Genomic DNA, 20,181 nt, shown 5'->3' with positions numbered 1-20,181 from the left:
TATCCGACGCTCTCCGCAGATCATTTTTATCGCACCTCCCCTCTATGTGCCAAGTCATTTCAACAACAATCTTGGGTTAACCATCATTTTCTTGATTGGTTCTCGTTTTAAAACAATTAGCAATGAAAAAGAATCCATTGTAATTAAAAAAAATAGATTCATAGTCAATAAAATAGTTCACGTGTGAGCTGCATTTGGCACTCACCAAACAAAAAATCCCACTTCGCGCCTTGCCCTCTGCGTCTCGGTTTTAAATTTTAAGACACAAATAAAACGTCCAAATGGTCAACACAAAATGACAGAAGCGAAGTAGGTCGAGTTATGTTTTTCCGTCCTTGCCGTTACTGCGCTATCATTGTTTCTTCCGGATGTACTCTTTGAAACCGGGGATGTGAAGCTCGGTAGGGGGGAAGGCACCAACTAGCCGCGGAGCCCGCGCGAAAGGAACTTAGACTTGAAGTGGGCACCGCGCCCACCGGTGTCAGCGGCTGACGGGGTCCCCGCGCACGTCCCCCGCGCATGGGTCCCCGCACGCTCTCGCAGTGAACTTACAGGTACACGTGTACAACTAAAGGGTAAGTAATTATGTGCTCATCTGAAGCTTTCATATCGATTACTTTGATACTCAACAGTAAACTCAGCAATTGTTTAGGACTTCTACCAACACAAGATTTTTCTCGGGGAGAAGTAGCTTATCGTTGACATTGTTCAGGCTGTAGGCACGTGGTGATGATAAAAAGCAGACCGACTTTTAGTTGGTTTTATTGCTATTTTCAGGTTCTCTAACACGGTGGTCCCCCGGAGCCCCCCTGCCCCTCGGTGCCCGTGGTCGGAGTCTAACCATGAAATTGGGGAGGGAAGGCAAAGCTGGGGGGGGGGGCGTGGAGAGCTCCCGGAGCACCTCTATTTTACACACTGTGCTTCCAGATAAGATTTTTCTTCCATTTGGGGTTCCCTGCCAAAAAGCGTTTGAAAACCTCTGTAGGAAAACACCCAGGTGGAGATGTGGAATGAGCACGGACATTTTAGGAGTTGTGCTCAGAAGAGAGGCCAGGCTGGAGAGATAGGGCAGGAGTCATGTGAGAAGGGGTGCTTGTTAAAGCCACCAGGAGGCTGAGGAACAGGAGAGGAATCTCAAAAATAGGTCCTCGGGGGTCCTTGCCTTTCAGAGGTGGTGGAGAGGGGAAGGGCTGGAGAAGGACAAAGAGGAGAAGCAAGAGTCAGAAGAGAGTAGAAAATCTAGAAGCCCAGGGCTCGGCAGCCTCCAAAGACCAGGAGAGCTTCAAGACAGAAAGGCCAGTGCAATGAGGGGCTGTGATGAGATCCGGGGAGAGAACAAAGGCCCTAGAATTTGATCCTTGGGAGGTGACTGGTGACTTTCAAAAGGAGCTGAAGTCACATTTCATAGACTGAAGGCCTCAGTAGAGGAACGGCTAGCTACTCTGTGGTAAATCCATCCTTTGGAGTACTGTGCAACAGTCAACGCTGATGACGTGCGGACACGGAAAAAACTCCAAGGCATACAGTTGAGTGAACAAGCCAGTTCAGATGGATATATAAGTACGTAAATTATGTTAAAACAAACAAACAAGTCCACACTCAACAGTATTTTTTCCTCAGAATATACACGTAGATAAGTGCTTTGGAAGTGGCTGGAAAGGATACAGCAAATTGGTAACAGACTGTATAGCTGTGCTTCGCTCTGGTGTGGGAATTGGGAGTGAAGCCCAGGGGACGTCTGGCGGCTCATCTGTCATGTTTTCATTTGTTACAGAAAAATATAGTCCTATAATTACTTGTGGAACTCAAAATTATTTAAAAAGAAACATACTGCCTTGCAAGAAGTTAGGAGGAGGGTGAGTCAAGTGTGGAACTGAAGAGAAAACGGGGACTATGAATGGACCTGGGGAAGAAGGCAGATTTGAGGCATGATATTTTTGCCTGAGGAGATAGAAGCATATTTTTAGGCCTAGTATGGTCATGCTGGAAAAAAGCAGATTTTGAAAATGCCAAAGGAGCATAATCAAGAAGGCAGGTCCAGGGGCAGGGGAGGTGGAGGGAACGGAGTTAGGACACATGGGAAGGGCTAGTTTTGAAGGAGGAGGGGTCCCCTCCCACCCTGGACAGGAAGAAGAAAAAGGTCTGAAAAGATAGCAGAGAGAAATATTACCGCAGGAGGGGAGAAACAGAGGGCCCCCGTGAGAAGTCCTGGGGAAAGGGTGAAGAGAGGTCAGGGGCAGAGGGGGAGGGGCAGGCAGCCCTGCGTTCTGAAGCTGGAGGCGGTGGGGGGAGGGGCTTGCATAGCAGCTATGCGCGCCATGAGACGGGTCCTGTTCTGGGTGATTCTAGTAGTCACCTGGCTGTGGAACAGACACAATGCGCCTCAGTGCAGGCCTCACAGGCTTTCCCAGGAATACAAGCTTTCCAATTTGGAACAGGACTAAGGCAGCAGAAGGTCTGGGGGTGGGTGAGGTAGGGACAGTGGAGGGACAAGATCTGAGAGAAAGAGGAATAGTGCCTAGCCAGTGGGATGGCTCCAGTCAGGGCGTTCAAATGTGCCACGTAAGGGCGGTGGTTTGCTGCTGTCTTTTCTAAACCACTAGGAAGAAGTTCAGTGAAAATTCTAGAACAGATCCCACCCAAACTGTTCCAATTGGTTTTCTATCTACAACGCCTGTTGTCTCTAAAAAAAAACCCCAAAGTTAACTCTCTACTTTGTTTTGGTTAACACTGTTTTCTAAGGTTCAAAATCCTCTCTCCCCTCAACATACACCCCCACCCCAGGAAAAAGAGGAAGTCACAGCTTGCTGAAACTGAACCGATTTGAACACCATTTTCTAATTCTGAAGGCAAATTTATGGAGAGGGGGCAAAAATATAATGGATTAGAAGACGAAAAGACATGCCATCTATCTTTTCTCTAATTATTCAACTACTCTCTGAATGTTTGAATGGAAGCTAAGATTTGTTACTTTAAAAATCACGTGTGTGCCCTTAGCACTGTCTGAAAAGCATGGCGAAATCTTCAAATAATGAAGAAACACATAAACAAGAGCTGCTTCTTACCGAAATACATCACGATGGTTTTTGATGTTCCAATCATATTCTCCTTTACTGACAAGTTCAAAGAATTCAATCCTCCTCCTGCACAAAATCAAATGAAGGAAGAAAGAAAAAAAATCTGGAATGAAATTTTTCAGTCTGCGGGGTGACATAAACACATTTATGGAAAAATATAAGATCACCTGAACCAAGCAAGTAACTTAATATTTGAAATCATGAGGCTAAAGCACTGTCAAAATAAATCACTTTTTAAAAAATGTTGAGGCTTCAAGAAAAAGCCACAATCATTTCTGAATGTATTTACAACAGAGGAGATTGTCGAGCCATAAAACAGAAAACAATGTGGTCCCGAGTTTAGGATTACTGGCTGGGAAGCTCCTGTGACTGAAAGTCAGAGGAGGGAAGCAAGGACAAATAAAAAGCGGGAACAATTTGGAATGTTCTTTTATCATTCAACAGAGAACTGAGCTCTATGAGGATCTGAGATAAGATAAGCTCCCCGGTAGTAAATTCAGGGCAAATACTTTTTGCTAGGCTAGAAAATAACTATTTCAGCCTTTTAGTGCTTAAACACATAGTCTGTGGAGTCAGAAATAACTATTTAAAGAGTGGCTCGGTCACCTACGCGCTGTGCAACTTTGGGAAGTTACTTAAACCCTCTGAGCCTCCATTTCCAAATCTCAAACACGGGGATCATATTTGCTAACTCACACGGTTACTGTGAGGATTAAATGCAAAGTAGTTAGCATAGCGTCTGCACATTTCCAGTGCCGGACACACATACACATACGGATACACATTTGGAGAAGTATAGATACAGAAAAGGCAAGAAAGGAATATTCTGAAGTTGGGAAAATAAGGGTGATTTATTTTTATTTTCAAAACTTTCCTTCCATCTAGTTATATGACTTTTCCTTTTTATAGTGCAAGAATAAAAAAAGGACATTACCATTTTATTCCTTAAGAATCACTTCCCAAGGTTTCACCTTCTTGGCACTTCCTAATGAGGTACTATTTAAAAGATCCTGACACGCAGTTTCCCAAAGTGCATCCCACGTGGAAGTACTCCACATACTGGCAAGTGGTTGGAGGAATGCTGCGTGAGATATACCTCTTTTGGAGGTTCACCTCCCTTATTAGCCTTTTGAAGGCTCTGAGAAATACTGAGATAGGAAAGCCTGTTTCACCTTCCTTAACCACAGAATTCCATAGTACTGATGTTTGTTTGTTTCTTTGGTAAAGATTTTATTTATTTATTTGTTTATTTGAGAGAGCGTGAGCGAGAGAGCACAAGACGGGGGAGGGGCAGAGGGAGAAGCAGACTCCCTGCTGAACAGGGAGCCTGATGCGGGGCTCCATTCCAGGACCCGGGAATCATGACCTGAGCCGAAGGCAGACACTTAACCGATTGAGCCACCCAAGCACCCATAGTACTGATGTTTTAAGAAATGCACTTTGGAAAATACAACCATGTCATTCATGGTGGAAATCAGAGTAAGATCTTAGACACTTAAGTGCTGACCCAGTGTAGTTTGAGAACAAAGAACATAGTCCTGGGTGCATAATGCTGGGTTCCTTGTTTCTGATCTAGGGTGCCCATCACCAGCTGCCCAACCATATAGACTTCTTGTCATCCGGTCGGACTAACTACTCAATTTATTTGAAAGGAAGCAGGTCAGGAAGACAAGTATTTGAGACACACAGACAAGTCGTGGATCCATCCCTCCAAATGGATAGAGGTCAAGGTCACACAACAGTACGGGATAATGGCCACAACAACCCTGTAGCAGTGGTCAGAGAGGGCGTTGCACAGGGACACGGAAGGGCCTGGCAACTCCCCTCCCCTTTGGGGGTTCAGGTGTGTGCGGATCTTTTCTTTGTATAACTTCATCATCGTCTTCACTTGCCCACGCCCTTCTCTACAGCCCCAGTCATGCCACAGTCTGTTCAGTGACAGACTGTGAGCTGAAAGAGAAACAAAGGTGGTAGAATGGAAAGAACTCAAGTCTGGACTCACACTGACCTGTGCTGACTGTCACTTACTAGCTTACTAGGTGTGTGGCCCCAGGCAAGTGATTCCACACTGCTGAGCCTCGGTTTCCTGCTTTGTGGTGAGAATTTGAGAGGAGGTGTGCTAAGTGTTTGGCCCTAGCAGATACTCAGTGCCTGACAGCAGTGGTTAATATGTTAATAACATATTACAGGATTACTGCCAACAATGACACACAATGGACTAATCGTACTACATGAGATCGAAGAGGTCAGCTAGTTCTCTCTTCTCACTGAAGGGAGGCTAGTCTTCCTTTGAATTATTGTGGAGCAGAAAGTTTGGTTCCACAACTATTTCTTGAACACCTACTCTGTGCCAACTCTTAACAAGATTTATGGACACAAGATGTGGGGGCAACCTCTAAACATCTCTGAATTTAGCAGGGGCATTCAACAAATAAATAGGTAACTCCCCTTCCAATGTGATACCAATGATAATACTAATGATACTGGGACTAGAGGGAGGTGAGAGAGGCACTCATTTTGGGCAAGAAATTACGGTGGGTGCCCAAAAGCTCAGTTATCAAGATAAATAATATTTTAATACAATATTTTAAAAACAACATAAATGCAAGAAAAATCCATGATGAACAAAGCATCAGGATTTTCAACATGATCTGACATGGCGTGTGCATGACTTGCCTCACTTGCCTCCCCCTGGTACCCACCCCCACACCATGAGGCAAACATTTATTGGACCCTCACTATGGGTTCTGTCACTCACTACCCACATGACTGACCTCAAGTAGGTTACTTAAACTTGCTGGGCTTCAATTTTCTTATCCGGGGATCTACCTTGGTAGAAGGATTAGGTAAAATGATTTATGTAAAACAGTTAGCAGAGAGCCTGGCACATAGTAGGTGCTCAGTAGGATTAGCTAGTTACTAAGCTCAGAAGAGTTGAGTTAATTGGCCCAAGGTTGCACAGCTGGTGAGGGGCACTGCTGGGATACAAAAGCAACCTACTGAGATATCAGGTGCCCCGAGTGGCTAAGATATGCCCAGGGTGTCCTGGGGGGGGGTGCAGAGGAAGGCTCTGAGCTTAGCTTGGAAGATCATGAAAGGCTTTCTGAAAGAGCTTGCCCGTCATCATCCTTGTCATCATATGCACCTGATGTCATTTCAATCCTCTGAGTTATTCTAAGAAATCACTAGAAGGCAAATTCCATGAGGACAAGGGCCTGGCCCCCTTTTCTTCACTCTTAGATCCCCAGTGTTTACAACAGTGCCTGATGGGTAGTAGTAGCTCAATAAATATTTGTTGGAGTGATGAATGAATGAGAATGATTACCTCAGAAACCTATTCATTTTAAAAAAATAACTCTCTAGCCACTGGTTTCACCTCGATTCTAATTGTACTGGAGTATTCACAGTTATCATTTGGAGAGATTGAGATAAGAAAGCAACATAAAATCTATCCAAGAAAAGCTCTGTTAGATTCTTGAAGACTAGATTCCCACTAGACCAAGAGAACAACAAAACAGGTTGTGGGAAGTTTAAGAACATCATTCCCATCTGATGTCCGACCCTCCTTCCACTAATATTGTTATATTTGCGGAGAGTATGGAGAGTATTTTCAATATGTGAGACATAATACCTCTGATGCAAAATGGAGGCGTATTAGCTAGGTGGGTAACTCAATGCAGAAAGGAATTTCTTAAAAAATGCAAATCTGTGATAGGGCAACTGAACAGAACCATAAGGATAAATTTCCCAACTATGGAAACTTTAATAGCTAGAGTTGCTGCTGTGAAAGTCTTAAATCAACTGGACCCAAAATCAGTTATAGGCTTCACATCACGTTATAATAAAACTAGATTCCACTGCATTGGAACAAAAGGGATTATCCACTGTCCCTAGGGGATGGTGGATAGAGAAGGGGTGGAAAGAATCCGTAGGGCACAGAAAAATGTGACATACTAATTTTATTTTTCCTCCACTGACAAAAGTGTGGCTATTTCTTGATATTTATTCTGACGTCCCAAGGTTTGACTATGACCTCAGAAGGCAACAGAACTTTCTGCGTACCATAGTTTTGTCAAGTTCAGTCTCTGGTGAAACCATGTATATCATACCCCTGGTAATATGTTTGGCCACACAAATAGTCAAATAGACACTTTAAAGTTTAAAACAAAGTGCACTTAGAATTTTTTTTAAGTTCCTGAAAATTAACCATCTTGAAAAATCAGGAGGTGGTGTTAATCATTTTCATAAGGCTGCAAGAAAGGATTTGGAAGTATTGATAGGCAAAGGTCACATCACAAATTTATTATGCATGCTTAATATGTTTTAAAAGGTATACAAATTACACATCAGACATACAGAATGTATCTACCTCTTCACCATCCAGCCTAGAAATAAAGCTTTATCCACTCTGTACAGCTCTGCACTCTTGCTTCTGCCCCCCTTCCCCCCACCACAAGATGGGTCCATTTCCTAAATTTTGTATAAATCATCTCCACATAGATCCTTCTAATTTTACTAGGTGAATCACGCAAACTATTGCTCTACATATTTTAAGACTTTATAAATGGTGTCATTGTAGTGTATGTATTCGTTAGCAGCTTGCTTTTCTTGCTCAGTGTGAGACTCACCCATGTTACTGCTGTGTGGTTATTCCATGTATTACTATACACTATTTATTTATTTACTTCCTGATGATGAAGGTTTAGATTATTTCCAATTTTTTTTGCGATTACATATTACATATAATGCTGCTATGAACATCCTTGTATGTCTCCTTGTGAATTTGTGTGCATTCTCTCTCTCTCCCTGCCTCTGTCTCTATGCACGCGCGCGCGCGCGCGCACACACACACACGCATATATACAATTGCTGGGTCATAGAGTGATTTGTTTTCTATGTATGAGTTTTCATTATAATTATAGACTGTTAGAGGTATATGGTACCTTTGAGAAACAGCTACTGTTTCTCTCATTTTAGAGGTGAGGAAACTCAAGGTGAAGGAAGGTGGAGTGATTGTTCCAGGGCCCCATGGCAGTTATGGGCAGATCTTGGTAGATTCTAAGCCCCCCGCCTCCCACTTCTGGTCTCTGAGATCGTTTGGTAAGCCGTGAGTAGCATGAACCCTGGGGCCAGGTAGCCCGGCATGTTGAGAGAATCTGGACAGCAGTGTCCCCCAGCCCTCATGAGATGTAACGGCTCTGCATGCTGTTGCAACGCGGACGTGCCAAATACCAAGTCCCGAGGCGGGCACCGCACAGGTGTTTCCATCATCAACAAGGGGATGCTCCACAGAAAAGCTGCAAATGGCCCAGGCCAAGTTGGTGGTCGGCGGCTCCAGGTGGTGTAATTCTGACCTCCTCCTTAGTGATGATCGTTACAAAGCAACAATGTGATATCCACTGTGCTTCTGAGACATGCGTCTGCCCGCCCAGCTGCTCCTGTAAGCACCTGTATGTGTATGTGTCCATAGATTATACAGACTCGACAGCGTGGGCATGTGTGAAACTGTCAGACAGAGGAGCACTTTTCAAAACACAGGACTCCTAAAAGGAACATGTGAAAATCTACAAAGTTATCTAATACTCCCTGGATCCAGGCTTTTCCATCATGAGGAACTATATCATTAACTTCTCAGGCAGATCACTGGGAACCTTGGTTTTCAAGGACAATGGCAAATACCTCGGCTAGTGAAAAGCAACTTACTGGAAAATCTCATTTATAATCAGATATGTTTTTATTAGGCTTTTATCCTGCTCTCCTGACAAAGGCTCTATTTAGAAAAATAGCAGTCTTTAAAAAAGCATCATTTGAACAGAACTGCTAAAATTACCCTCAAAAATAATTCTAAAGATTGGTTACTGGTCACCCGTCACTACACTAAAAACCTTTCTGGTTTGTAATCTATCTTGCAGAAGGCATCTTTTATTTGTAAAGCGAGAAATCACCATTTTTGTGTATATTTTAATCAAACAATTTGGGGGGTAAATTTATATATCTGTACATGCATATATGTGCACATGTTCTTTATCTCTCTGTTCATCTCACTGTTCCAAATCTACTAAAAGTCCATGAATGTTAGGAAGGTTTTACTGCCAAATTGACAAATCATCCTTGCGATCCTCTGCAATGTCAGCCCCAGAATCATCAGGCAGTGATGGCATGAGTGTGTGGGGGGGGTGGGGAGATGAGGGGGTGCAGGGGGAAAGAGATTTGTTCTTTTGGTATTCTTACAGCTCATTCAACAGGCAAATCATATGTCTGTTGTTGACTGCTAAATGTAGACTCTGGAGAGATTTCTGGAATTTGGGCACAAAAGCACCTGAGAGGAATAGAAAATTAATACGCAGATGTTAACTCTAGTAATTATGACCAAAGGAAAAAAAGTCATTTAATTTTGAAAGTGAATTGTCTGCCAGTTTTAGACTAGCACTGATAACGCAAAGGTCAGCTAAGAACCTGAACGAAGTTATTTGTCGGAAGCTGGGCTTTTGCTGACATGAATAAAATCGGCAAAATGCAGGAAATGGAAAGGCTAGAATGACGGAATATTGAGAATGGCCAAGGTTTAGACAACACAGGTGCTAAGAGTCGGTTGAGTCCAGGCACAATCACCAGGCCAAGAGGTGGTGTAAGGCATAGCTGGATGGCCCGTGTCCTCGTTGCTCCTGCATTTACTTTGGCTGCAGCATTCCTCAAGCTGCGGTATTACTGGTGTTCTCTCTTCCCCGCAGGCACAGAGGCCCGGAGGTAAGAGCTTTGTCTTACCTGCCTGTGCAGCCCCAGAAACTAGCGCAGTACCTAGAGAAGTGCATAAAGAAGGCATCAATAAGTGCCAGTGGATGACTTTCTCATGTTTTATTCAGTTGCAATATCATGTGGATGGGGACATGGGGATGAATATATGTAAAAGTGCTTTGAAATGCATCAAGAGGTACCAAAATATTTCTTCCATCAACCTGCCGTGGGGCCTGTTCTAACAGTAGAATATTTTCAGCGGGTTAATTCATTAGGCTCTGTTAAAATATAAGAATGGGTTAAGCCTTATCAGTCATTACGCCTTATTCTGCATTAATATATCTTTCTTCTTTCCAATATGGTGGCTAAGTTGAGTGCAGGCAACAGCTGAAGTTGAAAACGCTAAGCAGAGTGGGCTCTTAATAAACATTTGTTGAGTGATGAATGAGTGAATATTCCTGTCTGCATAGCAGTAGAAACATTTGTTGAGTTCCTATTGTATTTAAAAAAATAAATTGCTCTAGATATTAATCTAATTTTAAAAGGATGGTCAAACTATAACTCCTCTAACAATCTTAGATAATTTAGTACATTTTGCTGTCATTATCAGATGCTTTGAAAAATGTTACTTATTGCCTCCCCTTGGAAAGACAAAGACAAAGATACCATTAGACTGGGCATTTTCCATAATTGCTGATGAATGTTTGTAGAGCACAAAGGGAAATGGACATTTTTCAGTTTGAAGATCCATCTGATTAACTTAGAGAGCCAGTTGGAAAAGCATCGCGCATCCAAATGGATTTATAAAATCTGAAGTATTGGATAAGTCTCAGTTTCTATAGTGGTCTGAGGCAATGTGGTCCCTGATATGCTGTCCCCATGCTGCTGACAAGAAACCAAGGCAAGGAGAGATTAAGTGAGTGACTCCCTCAAAGTCGCATGGCTGGTTACCGATTGGGTACATCTAAGTCCTGCTTGAGATGCTGAAATTCCTACTTAATTATCAAAGCCTTATTCACTGCAGGGACTCAGAAATAGGCACGGAAATCAATTTCAGAAAATCACTCAGCAGAAACTGGAAAATGTTTTCAGTGAGTTGGAAAATCAGACTAAAGAATTAACCCCCAGACTTGGGTTGTGAAGCCTAGAAATTCACACTAAGGTTTTTTTGTTTGTTTTATTTTTGTTTTTAAACCTGTGAATTCTGCTTTCATCTATCACTTGTAGTATAGAATTCCAAGGATGACCAAAGCCATTAGAAATTAAATTTACAAGTTTCTGTGGTTGTTTTTAAAGGGGTTCCTCATTTCTAGGAATCTTATTTTCCTCTTTTGGCACATGGCAGGAGATCTTGCCCGTAGGGATGGGTCATAAACGCTCCAAAAGGTCCAAAAGAGCATCTTCCTGCCTGCACTGGTCCTTTCTAGAGTGCTTTCCCTTTCCTAGGGGAGGAAGGCAGTGAGCTTCCTTTTTGATTGACCTCAATAGTATCATGACTTCTTTTTTTAAAGTAGGCTCCACACCCAGCATGGAGCCCAATGTGGGGCTTGAACTCACAACCCCGAGATCAAGACCTGAGCTGAGATCATGAGTCGGAAGCTTAATGGACTGAGCCACCCAGGCACCCCTTGACTTTCGATTTGAGTAGCCAGGGCAGAAGAACCAGCAATACTCCGGACTGTTAGAGAGTAGTTGTGCCAGACCACCCACACCCTCTTGACCCAGCTTTCTCCAGCCATTGCTGCACCAAGCTTCTGCCCAAGCTACGTGGTGCCTCGCTTACTTTCTGCTGGTGGGCGGTGGGGAGGCTGCTCTGACTCCCCGTGTGGGATGGGGATCGCTGGAGCAATCTCCTGCCCTCGGGTGTGTATGTCCCAGAACTCCCAAGTCCTGGGAGTTCACGCCCATGGAACAACCTTGGTTGATGGGAGAATGGAGGTGAGTGGATAATTTTGAGGTGCAGCACCTGAGACTTTTCAGACAGTCCCTGCAGGATCAAGCCCAGTTGACCACAGGGATGACCAACAAGGAAATGTGTCTTTACAATAGCTTTCCTACCTGCCATTTCTACTGCCCCAGTCCCCCACTCCTGTTCCTGATGTCACTTCCAAAACTATGCTAACTGCATGCAAGCCCCTGTCTCCAGCTCTGCTTTGGGAGAGGGTACAGGGACCTATGCTGGTTTTCAAAGTAAACTGATTAATATACATCTGAGGAAGGTCAATATTCCATATAATGTATCTCCAACTCAAATGACAACTGTTTCTTGATTCTTCCATGAGAGAAGGAATACAGTGATGGCGGAAAACGCCCTGAAAAAGCCGGTGTGGGTTTCAGTTTAGCCACTAATTAGTTACGTGACCCAAGCTACACCATTTAACCTTTTTGAGCTTAGTACCTGATCTATAAAATAAAGGAGATGATTTGGATTACATCATGTCCACAATTGTATATTTGTGAAATAAAAGCATCTGGGTGACGGTTTGTAGTGGCTGCCGTTCCCCTCATTAACCCTACGGATTGTTTTGTCTAAAAAATATGGCAACACTTTAATGCAACTTTAGACAAGCAAGTGAATCAGCCTCCTGAAGGTCTCGATTAGGGAATGAGCAGCTATTTGGAACCTCAGAAGACAATAATGCTGACAAAAAGAGAACACGCTGGCTTCTTTGGGAGTCAGCAAACAGCAGGGGCTGCAGCATTAAGATAAGAACAGAGTAATGAGAAAACGAGTTGCAACCAACTTCCTTGGCTGCATCCCAGCGGTCACTCAGTGATTTGACACATCCCTAACAGGCCTTGATAAATGGACTCCAACTGGGGAGATTTTTTTCCTCCTTAGAAGTTACTTGGAAACTTGGCTTGGGAAAATGCTTTGACTTTGAGAAAAATAACACAAAATCCTACAAGTGTCAGAGAGAGGAAATAAAAACATTGAAGGGGTATAGGGCTCCATGAATCCCAAATCAAGGAACATCATTCCAGAAAAAGATGGAAGATCAGGATAGCTAAGTCAATCATGAGGGCCACAAAACATGCAAAATAAATGGGCTATAAAGCAATGAGGTTGCAGATATTACCATTTATAAGACATACAAGGCATTTACGAGATGTAATAAGATAGATAACATAGGTATTGTTATCTCCATTTTACACATGAAGAAAAGAGGCTCAGAGAGGTGAATAATTCGTCTGATAACACAGAGCCAGGTGGTGGCAGAGCTGGAATTTTTGTTTTTAAAATATATATTAAAAATTAATTAAATTTATATTTATCAAGGTAATACATGCACATAGTTAACAAATCAAACAATACTGTAAAGCACATAATGAAACAAAACAGTGTTTTCCATATTGCTGCCTTTTGTTCTTTGAGTGTATTTCCCAGTGCTTTCATTTCATGTTTTATTTTGGCCATAATATTCTTAATTTCAAGAGCTTTTTCTTCTTCTGTGGTCGCTCCTATTATTTTTTAAAGCATCCTGTTCTTGTTTCATGGATGTAATATCTTAGCTGTCTAAGGATATCAACAATAGTTTTTGGGTTTTGTTTTCTTCTCCCTGTTTGCTCTGAATATAATTTTTTCCTATTTTCTTTGGCTTCTGTATTTCATATGGGAGGTCTTCACAAAATTTTCTGTGATTCTCAGTATCTGTTTGTATATAATAGTAAGGCATTGAAAGACTGAGCAGGAGTTGTATGTGTGCATCCCACACACACATTACACAGGATGTATTTATACTAAAAATTATTCATTGTTTATATGAAATTCAAATTTAACTCGGCTTCTTGTGTTTCCACTTGCTAAATCTGACAACCCTGGGTATATGGCTTATGAACTCCTAGCTTCTGGGTGACTGGGCTATAGGTTTTCAATCCAGAGATTTGTTCCATTTCACTTCATTCCCTCTTCTGAGCTCTGTCTCTCCTTCCCACCTTGTATTTTCCTCAGTCCAGAGTCTGCTCTTTCATTTCTCCAGGGAATAAACCTTTAGCTGTCTCCAGGGGTAGAGGAAAGAAGCTAACTGACTACTTTGGGGGAGCATTTTGTGGGCTCTGTATGTTCTGTAAACTGGCTTGCTATCATCTCCTTATCTTTCTTAAGCTTTGAGAGTCATAGCCCCTTTTCGTGGCACGTTTTGTCTCTGGGCTCCAGACAAGGTCTTACAGGGCAAAGTATCTTGCTTCTCAGAGCTATTCTCTGTAGGTCCTACTTTTCACTTCTCTGCTATATCAGTTACCATTTGTTGGTCAGTCTTTGATTTTCCACTAATGTATTGACATCTCTTCTCAGTTGTGGTGTGCCCTCTCTCTTTCTCCTTGCAGATTTATGCCTTTATTTTTCTTTTAAATTTATTTGGTATCCTTTCAGTGGAGTTTCAGGAGAGAGAGGATACAGACACATGAGCTCAATCTACCAGGTTTAACTAGAATGCCAGAATGCAATTTAAATCTAGACCAACATACCTCCAAAGCTTTTACTCCTTCCACAATACCATTTACTAAGTCATTCAGTGGAATCCAACAATAAATACCTATGGCATAGATTGTTAGTTGTCTAATCTAATATCCCTCCTTCCTTTATTAATAATAGAATCCCTACTTTTTTAGCAGGGCACATGGCTACCCAGAATAAAGACTTCCTTTCCCAACCTTCCTTCAACCTAGGTATAGCCAAATGACTAAATTCTGTCCAATGAAATGTAAGTGGAAGAGTTATGTGGAGCTTCCAGAAAATTCTCTTAAAAGATAACCCACATCTAGGAATGTCTTCCAGTTGCCTTCATATAGAACTTGGGATGGTCACATTTGTATAAAACAAAGGATAAAGGAGTTTATGATGAAAACTGTTAAGGCATAGAAATTGAAATAGGGAACAACATTTTTATCAGAATTTAAGCTATAACAAAGTACAAAACAGTGTAGGATGTAGCATTTAAGAAGCTTTATGTGGTAAACAACATGGCATTCATCTGTAAAATATTCAATATTTTGATGTGAGTGGTAGTTTTACTGATGTATACATAGTTTTTAAGTGCATTCTAAGTACTTAATAAAGTAATTCTTAAATCAAATACAAAAAAAAAAAAAAAAGATAACCTGCATCACATTTTGGCCCCTTTTTTTCCTTGCACCTTCTTTCTTTCTGCTAGCTGAAATGTGGACATTATGGTTGGAGCTTGAGCAGCTATTTTGGACTATGGTAGAAACCACGTGCTGAAGGCGGCAGCTCAGAAAGACAAAAGGAGCACTGGGTCCCTGATGACTTAATGTAGCTACTCTACCATCTCCACATTGTGGATCTCCAAATTTCTTTTACGTGATAGAGAAGTAAGCCACTGCTATTTTGGGGTTTCTCTCCCTTACAATTGAATCTAATTCGAACTGACACAATGCCAAGTGCAGTAAGATTTCAAAGAGAGTGAAACAGGCTTCCTAGAAAAGGTGATGGAGGAGATGGACCTTAAAGGAAAGTTCAGCCAGGTGGGGAAGTGCAGGGACAGGATCTCATGCAGAAACAGTGTGATTAGGGCACAGGGGCACCTCATTAGGGGTTTTCAAAGGGCAATACGTAGCCAAATCATGTAGGAGAGGAGTGGAAGGTAAGAAGGAAAAAAGGCTGGGGGCAGATTATGGAGGGCTCTGGAACTTGAACCAAGTTTGAAGCAATGAAGCCACTGAAGGTTTTTGAGATGGAAGTTGGAGATACATGATTAGAATGTGAGGGAGGGTTAGACTGAAGAATTCCAGAGCCTTCTACACACCTATATAAGGTTATATGGAGATGAGGCTAAGGGAACAAATCTGAGTAGAGAGAGAAGAACATGGGCTAAAGAACTCATTCGTAGGAACAAGGAGAAAAGAAACCTACAAAGAACCCAGAAAGGAAGGAGAAAAGCAGCCAGATGTTGGGGAATAGAAGAGGGTAGAAAATGATAGTGAGAAGTCCGTAAACCTTTAGAGGTCTCAACAAAGCTAGACAATATAAGAAATGAGTAAAGGACATTGAATTTGAGGACAAGAAGTCTCTGGTGACCTCTGAAAGAGCAATTTTGGTTGAATGTGAAAGGGCACATTGGTCTTTGAAGTGTAAATACGTGTTAGGAAAATAAAGGTAGTAACGTGTTCCATTCATTTTAAAAGGTAGGCAGTAAAAGAAAGGTAAATTGAAAAACAATTAAAGATCTCCATGGGATCAAGTGAAAGAATTTTTTAAGGAAGGGAAATGGGTCTTTAAGAGGAAACTCTGCCTATTGGTGAAGGAAGAGACTTCCAGGCTGCTGAAATAGGTGATACCTGATGGAGCAGGTCTCAGAGGAAATAAGAGCAATGGAATTTCCAGCTCAGATGGAGGCTTGAACTTTGGAGAAAAGGAGGACAGCTCTTCTGAGAAAGAGAACTAGAGGAGAAGCAAGAAAGGAAGACTTGGATTTCAAGTCAACCTTTCAGCAACAAATCTTTCATTAGCATCATCAACACCATTATGGATCTGACCAGAAGTAATAGTCCAAAGTAGCAATCTTCGCCAGTCTTTAAAATAAAAATGGCCATCGCTTAGCTTCAGAGTCAAAATTTCACACAAAGCTCATAAAATAGAAGAAAGCTATAAATCTCACGTGGTAGCCCTGATTTTCTTGTCTTACAGATACCACCTTGATGAAGTTCATTTAGATGAGGGGAAAACAACAACAAAAAGTTTAGCTCATTTACACATTGATACCAGTGTTAGAAAAACAAGCAACCCCCAATATGGACCTGAAAATTAATTACAGGATGAAATTTTCAATATCCATTTGTCAAATAGATCAAATGCCAATACCTACTCAAAGTACAGCGTGAGGTCCGTTGCTAATATTGACTGCTTCAAAAGCTGCATAAGGTCACTATATTCCTTGGAGGACAAATTAGCAAAGATGTTGTGACCCTGTAATGAGAAAGTAAAAAGTCACAAAAGACAACATTAAATCTGAGGTTGTTGATTACATGTGTTTCCTATATTAAAAAAAAAAAAAGGTATGGGCACCTGATAAAATCATTTAAGACAATTTAATGACATTTTGTGCAAGTACAAACAGATTCTCTGGCAGACAGAGCAAAGCCGGAAAGTGCAATCATTTTCGAGGACTACCAGGGGGCACTTTATTATTCTTTATTAGACTTTATTAGTCCTAAATAGAAAACTGTGAAAATCTTTAAACTTACTGTGGATATGTTTGTGCCGACAACTTCATTTGACTGCCACTTCCCATGGAATTTACTGAATGTAGAAGTTGACAAAACATTTGGGAATCTTTCTGACTCTAAAATGAACACTAGTTTCTCTAATAAAGACTAAAGTTGGCATTTTGGAAGCACTTGCTATGGCAACAAAGGACTTCAAGAAGAAGAAAAAAAACCTTAGACCAGTGGTTCTCAGCTGAGGGTGATTTTGGCAATGGGGACTTCCGGCAACGCTTAGAGACACTTTTGATTGTCACACTGACTGGGTGTGTTGTTGGTGGGTAGAGGCCTGGGATGCTGCTAAATCTCTCACAATGCACAGGAAAGACCCCACAACAAAGATTTACCTGGCCCTGCATGGCAACACGGCCAAGTTTGAGAATCCCTGTGTGAAATTGTGAATATACATCCCAATGAAGTGTGTGGTAGTTTAAGCTCAGTATGTAATTACTGAGTGGCTAGAATGTATAAGATACAGTTCTTGGCGTAGTTCTTGGGACTGGTAAGATGACTTTTACCTAGGATCTGTATCTCCATACCTTTGGAAAGCATACTTCTTTTCATCAAAATTTGTTTTAGTTACATTAGGCAGTTCTGCAATGTTTTTATAAAGTGAAAAAAAAAATCATTGTGTAAAATGACTGACAATTCACTTAATCTGTTTTGAAAGTCGGGGACTTTTTCATTGATCAGGTTTTCTTAGCATGAATTATGAACTCATAAACACGAGGACCGGGAGCCAGAGGAGTTTTAAACCCGGTGTTGAGAGCCAGAAGGTGCCGCAGAAGGAAGGGGCAGAATGACTGCGTGAGAATAAACTATTCTCTATCAAGAGGTAAATTAATTCTTTCAGGGGACCAGAATATCAATTAGCAAATTAGTTCTTACCAGGCGCCAGATGATAATCTCCTTCCCTGGGTTAATTTATCTCATTGGGTGAACCCTCCACTCCTTAAAGACTAGAGTATATTGGTTTCACCTGGGACCAGGTCCAATATTAATAATAATTTTCAAATGAACTCTTCCAGACCCTTAATTCAGCCATTAGGAAGAAGACAAATAACTAAAGGTAGGCCACGCCATAATTCTGCGCGGGTTTCTTTGCCTGAGCCTTGCCCCATGGATCAATCATGGGCCGGTGTGCTGGGGGCCTGGGAGAAAGTGGGTGGAAGCCGTGGAAAAGTCGTCACCCGGATGCACACCCGTGTGTCTAGCATCTCCTGGTGAAAGAAATATAGCCTTTAGGAGTAAGTTACAGTAAAAACTATGTGGAGTTCAGGAGACAGTTGGTCTGAATTTGAGGATTTTTTTTTTAAGATTTTTTATTTATTCATTTGAGAGAGAGAGAGAGAGAGAGAACAAGCAAGAGCATGAGCAGGGGGAAGGGGCAGAGAGAGAAGCAGGCTCCCGATGCGGGACTCGATCCCAGGACCCGGGGATCATGACCTTAGCCGAAGGCAGACACTTAACGACTGAGCCACCCAGGAGCCCTGAGGATCTTGATCATTTTGTGAGAGAGTATGCTTTACCAATTTTAAAGGACACAGAGTAACTGACACAATTTACACCTAACAGAGTGATAAAGATAAGCTTTAGTAAAAAGAATAGCTAATTTGCAGAGTATTGCTTATATGCAAATTGACCTTCTACAGTGCCTCAAGGGTTTGGTCCCTGAAACAGGTCTGCCTCCCTGAAATACTGCTTCTACTCCTTGTTTAGGGAGCAGTGGTACTGATGAAAAGAAAACCAAATGTGGAGGGAGCAAGGTCTGGAGCAACTTTTCGCCCTGCCGCTGCCTCATTTGAAAAGCGGGGTGATAATGACATCTGCATGTTTGCCTTTCTGAGGGGCAGGGCGGGAGCGGATGTGGGGGGAGTGCCAGGCCCCAACCCACACACCAGTTGCTCAGGGCGCAGTTCCGTTATTATTGTTCTTCATAGAGAACCCTGGAGTGAAGACCAGCCAATGTGTTTTGTTTGTATGAAGCCAAATTCTGAGTTAGTGGGGTTTGTTTTTCCCAGGAAACAAACAAATGACCCTCTGAGAAAACCCTAACACCCTGTTTCTAATCTCTGTCGTTCTGAAGGGGGGAGTTCCTGGGGTCAGAGGTACAGAAAAGACAGTCTACACCCAAGCTCCTCACCCTCCCTCCTACCCTCTTTCTTCCACAGCGCTCAGCTGAAACATGGCTTACATAGGAAAATTCCAGAGCTGCAGATGCTGGGATGCTGGTTTCTGTCAGAGTTACTGAGATCCTAACCCTTGATGTTTCATTCCCAACTGAAAACACATCTCCCCCAGCGGTTTTGCCCTTCCCCAGCCGCACTGGGTTCCGGAGTGCTGACTCTCCTTTGTGGGGTCGAAGAAGGCTTTTGTGATATTGCAAAAGGCATGCTTTCTCAAGATAGGCTGGAGGAAAAAAACCTCCATATTTAATGATGCTATTCCAGCGAAGCAGGGCCTTAATGATGATAATAATAATAATTAATGGCACAGCTAGAGAACTGACAAATAATGGGGAACAGATGATCCCTTCTTGGCCTAAAAAAAAAAAAAAGTCTGTACGCCGGCAGAAAATTAAACAGATCCTTTCCTGGCAATTTAAAACACAGAGGCCTCAGCCAGAGTCAGTTAGTGGTTTTTCTTTTTCTCCGTGGAGAGCTCAAAGTACAAAAGCCCAACTATTTTCAACTCCTGCATTGCCACGTGAAACAAAATAAGGCATATGGCTTTAGCCCTGGGTCTCAAGTTGAGCTGCAATTCTCACTTTCAGACTGCTCCCACCAGCAATTTTGGGTTCTTTTATCTTTTATAGCTTTCTCAATTGTGCTAATAAAGTGTAACTTTCTCGCCCTGTTTCTACTTCTACCGTCTTTTAAAATGGCTTTGGATTTCGCAAAATGGGAACGTTGGGCCGCTCACTACTTGGACCAAGTCACTCTGTCAGAGGGCTTCTGTATTCCTTCAGGAAGGTAAGACTGTGCTTCGGTGACAAGCTATATAAGCAGTCTCCTCTGCCAAGTGGACCTGGAAAGTCTTCTTACCAATAATGAGACCCAAATGAAATCTGCTCAGGAAGAATCTGAATAAGGTTCTTAATCAGGCATCTGAAACAATTTTAAAAAGCCACCAAGAAAAACAATCGTTT

The 20,181-nt window shown here is 42.2% G+C and overlaps 1 protein-coding gene across 1 annotated transcript in view; it reads right to left on the bottom strand.

Moving 5' to 3' along the window:
- PDE11A (phosphodiesterase 11A) overlaps window positions 1-20,181 on the bottom strand; it is a 382,098-nt gene that overhangs the window by 44,772 nt on the left and 317,145 nt on the right. The window contains exons 15-16 of the mRNA XM_032407415.1: window positions 16,637-16,737; window positions 3,066-3,143 (exon numbers count right to left, since the gene is read on the bottom strand). Coding sequence (XP_032263306.1) covers window positions 3,066-3,143; window positions 16,637-16,737 — 179 coding nt within the window. The remainder of the gene's footprint in view (window positions 1-3,065; window positions 3,144-16,636; window positions 16,738-20,181) is intronic.

Source organism: Phoca vitulina, unplaced genomic scaffold (assembly GCF_004348235.1).
Source record: "Phoca vitulina isolate PV1807 unplaced genomic scaffold, GSC_HSeal_1.0 scaffold1, whole genome shotgun sequence".
NCBI classification, from domain to species: domain Eukaryota; kingdom Metazoa; phylum Chordata; class Mammalia; order Carnivora; family Phocidae; genus Phoca; species Phoca vitulina.
The sequence above is the reverse complement of the archived record's forward strand: the minus strand, read 5'-3'. Positions and strand labels throughout refer to the sequence as shown.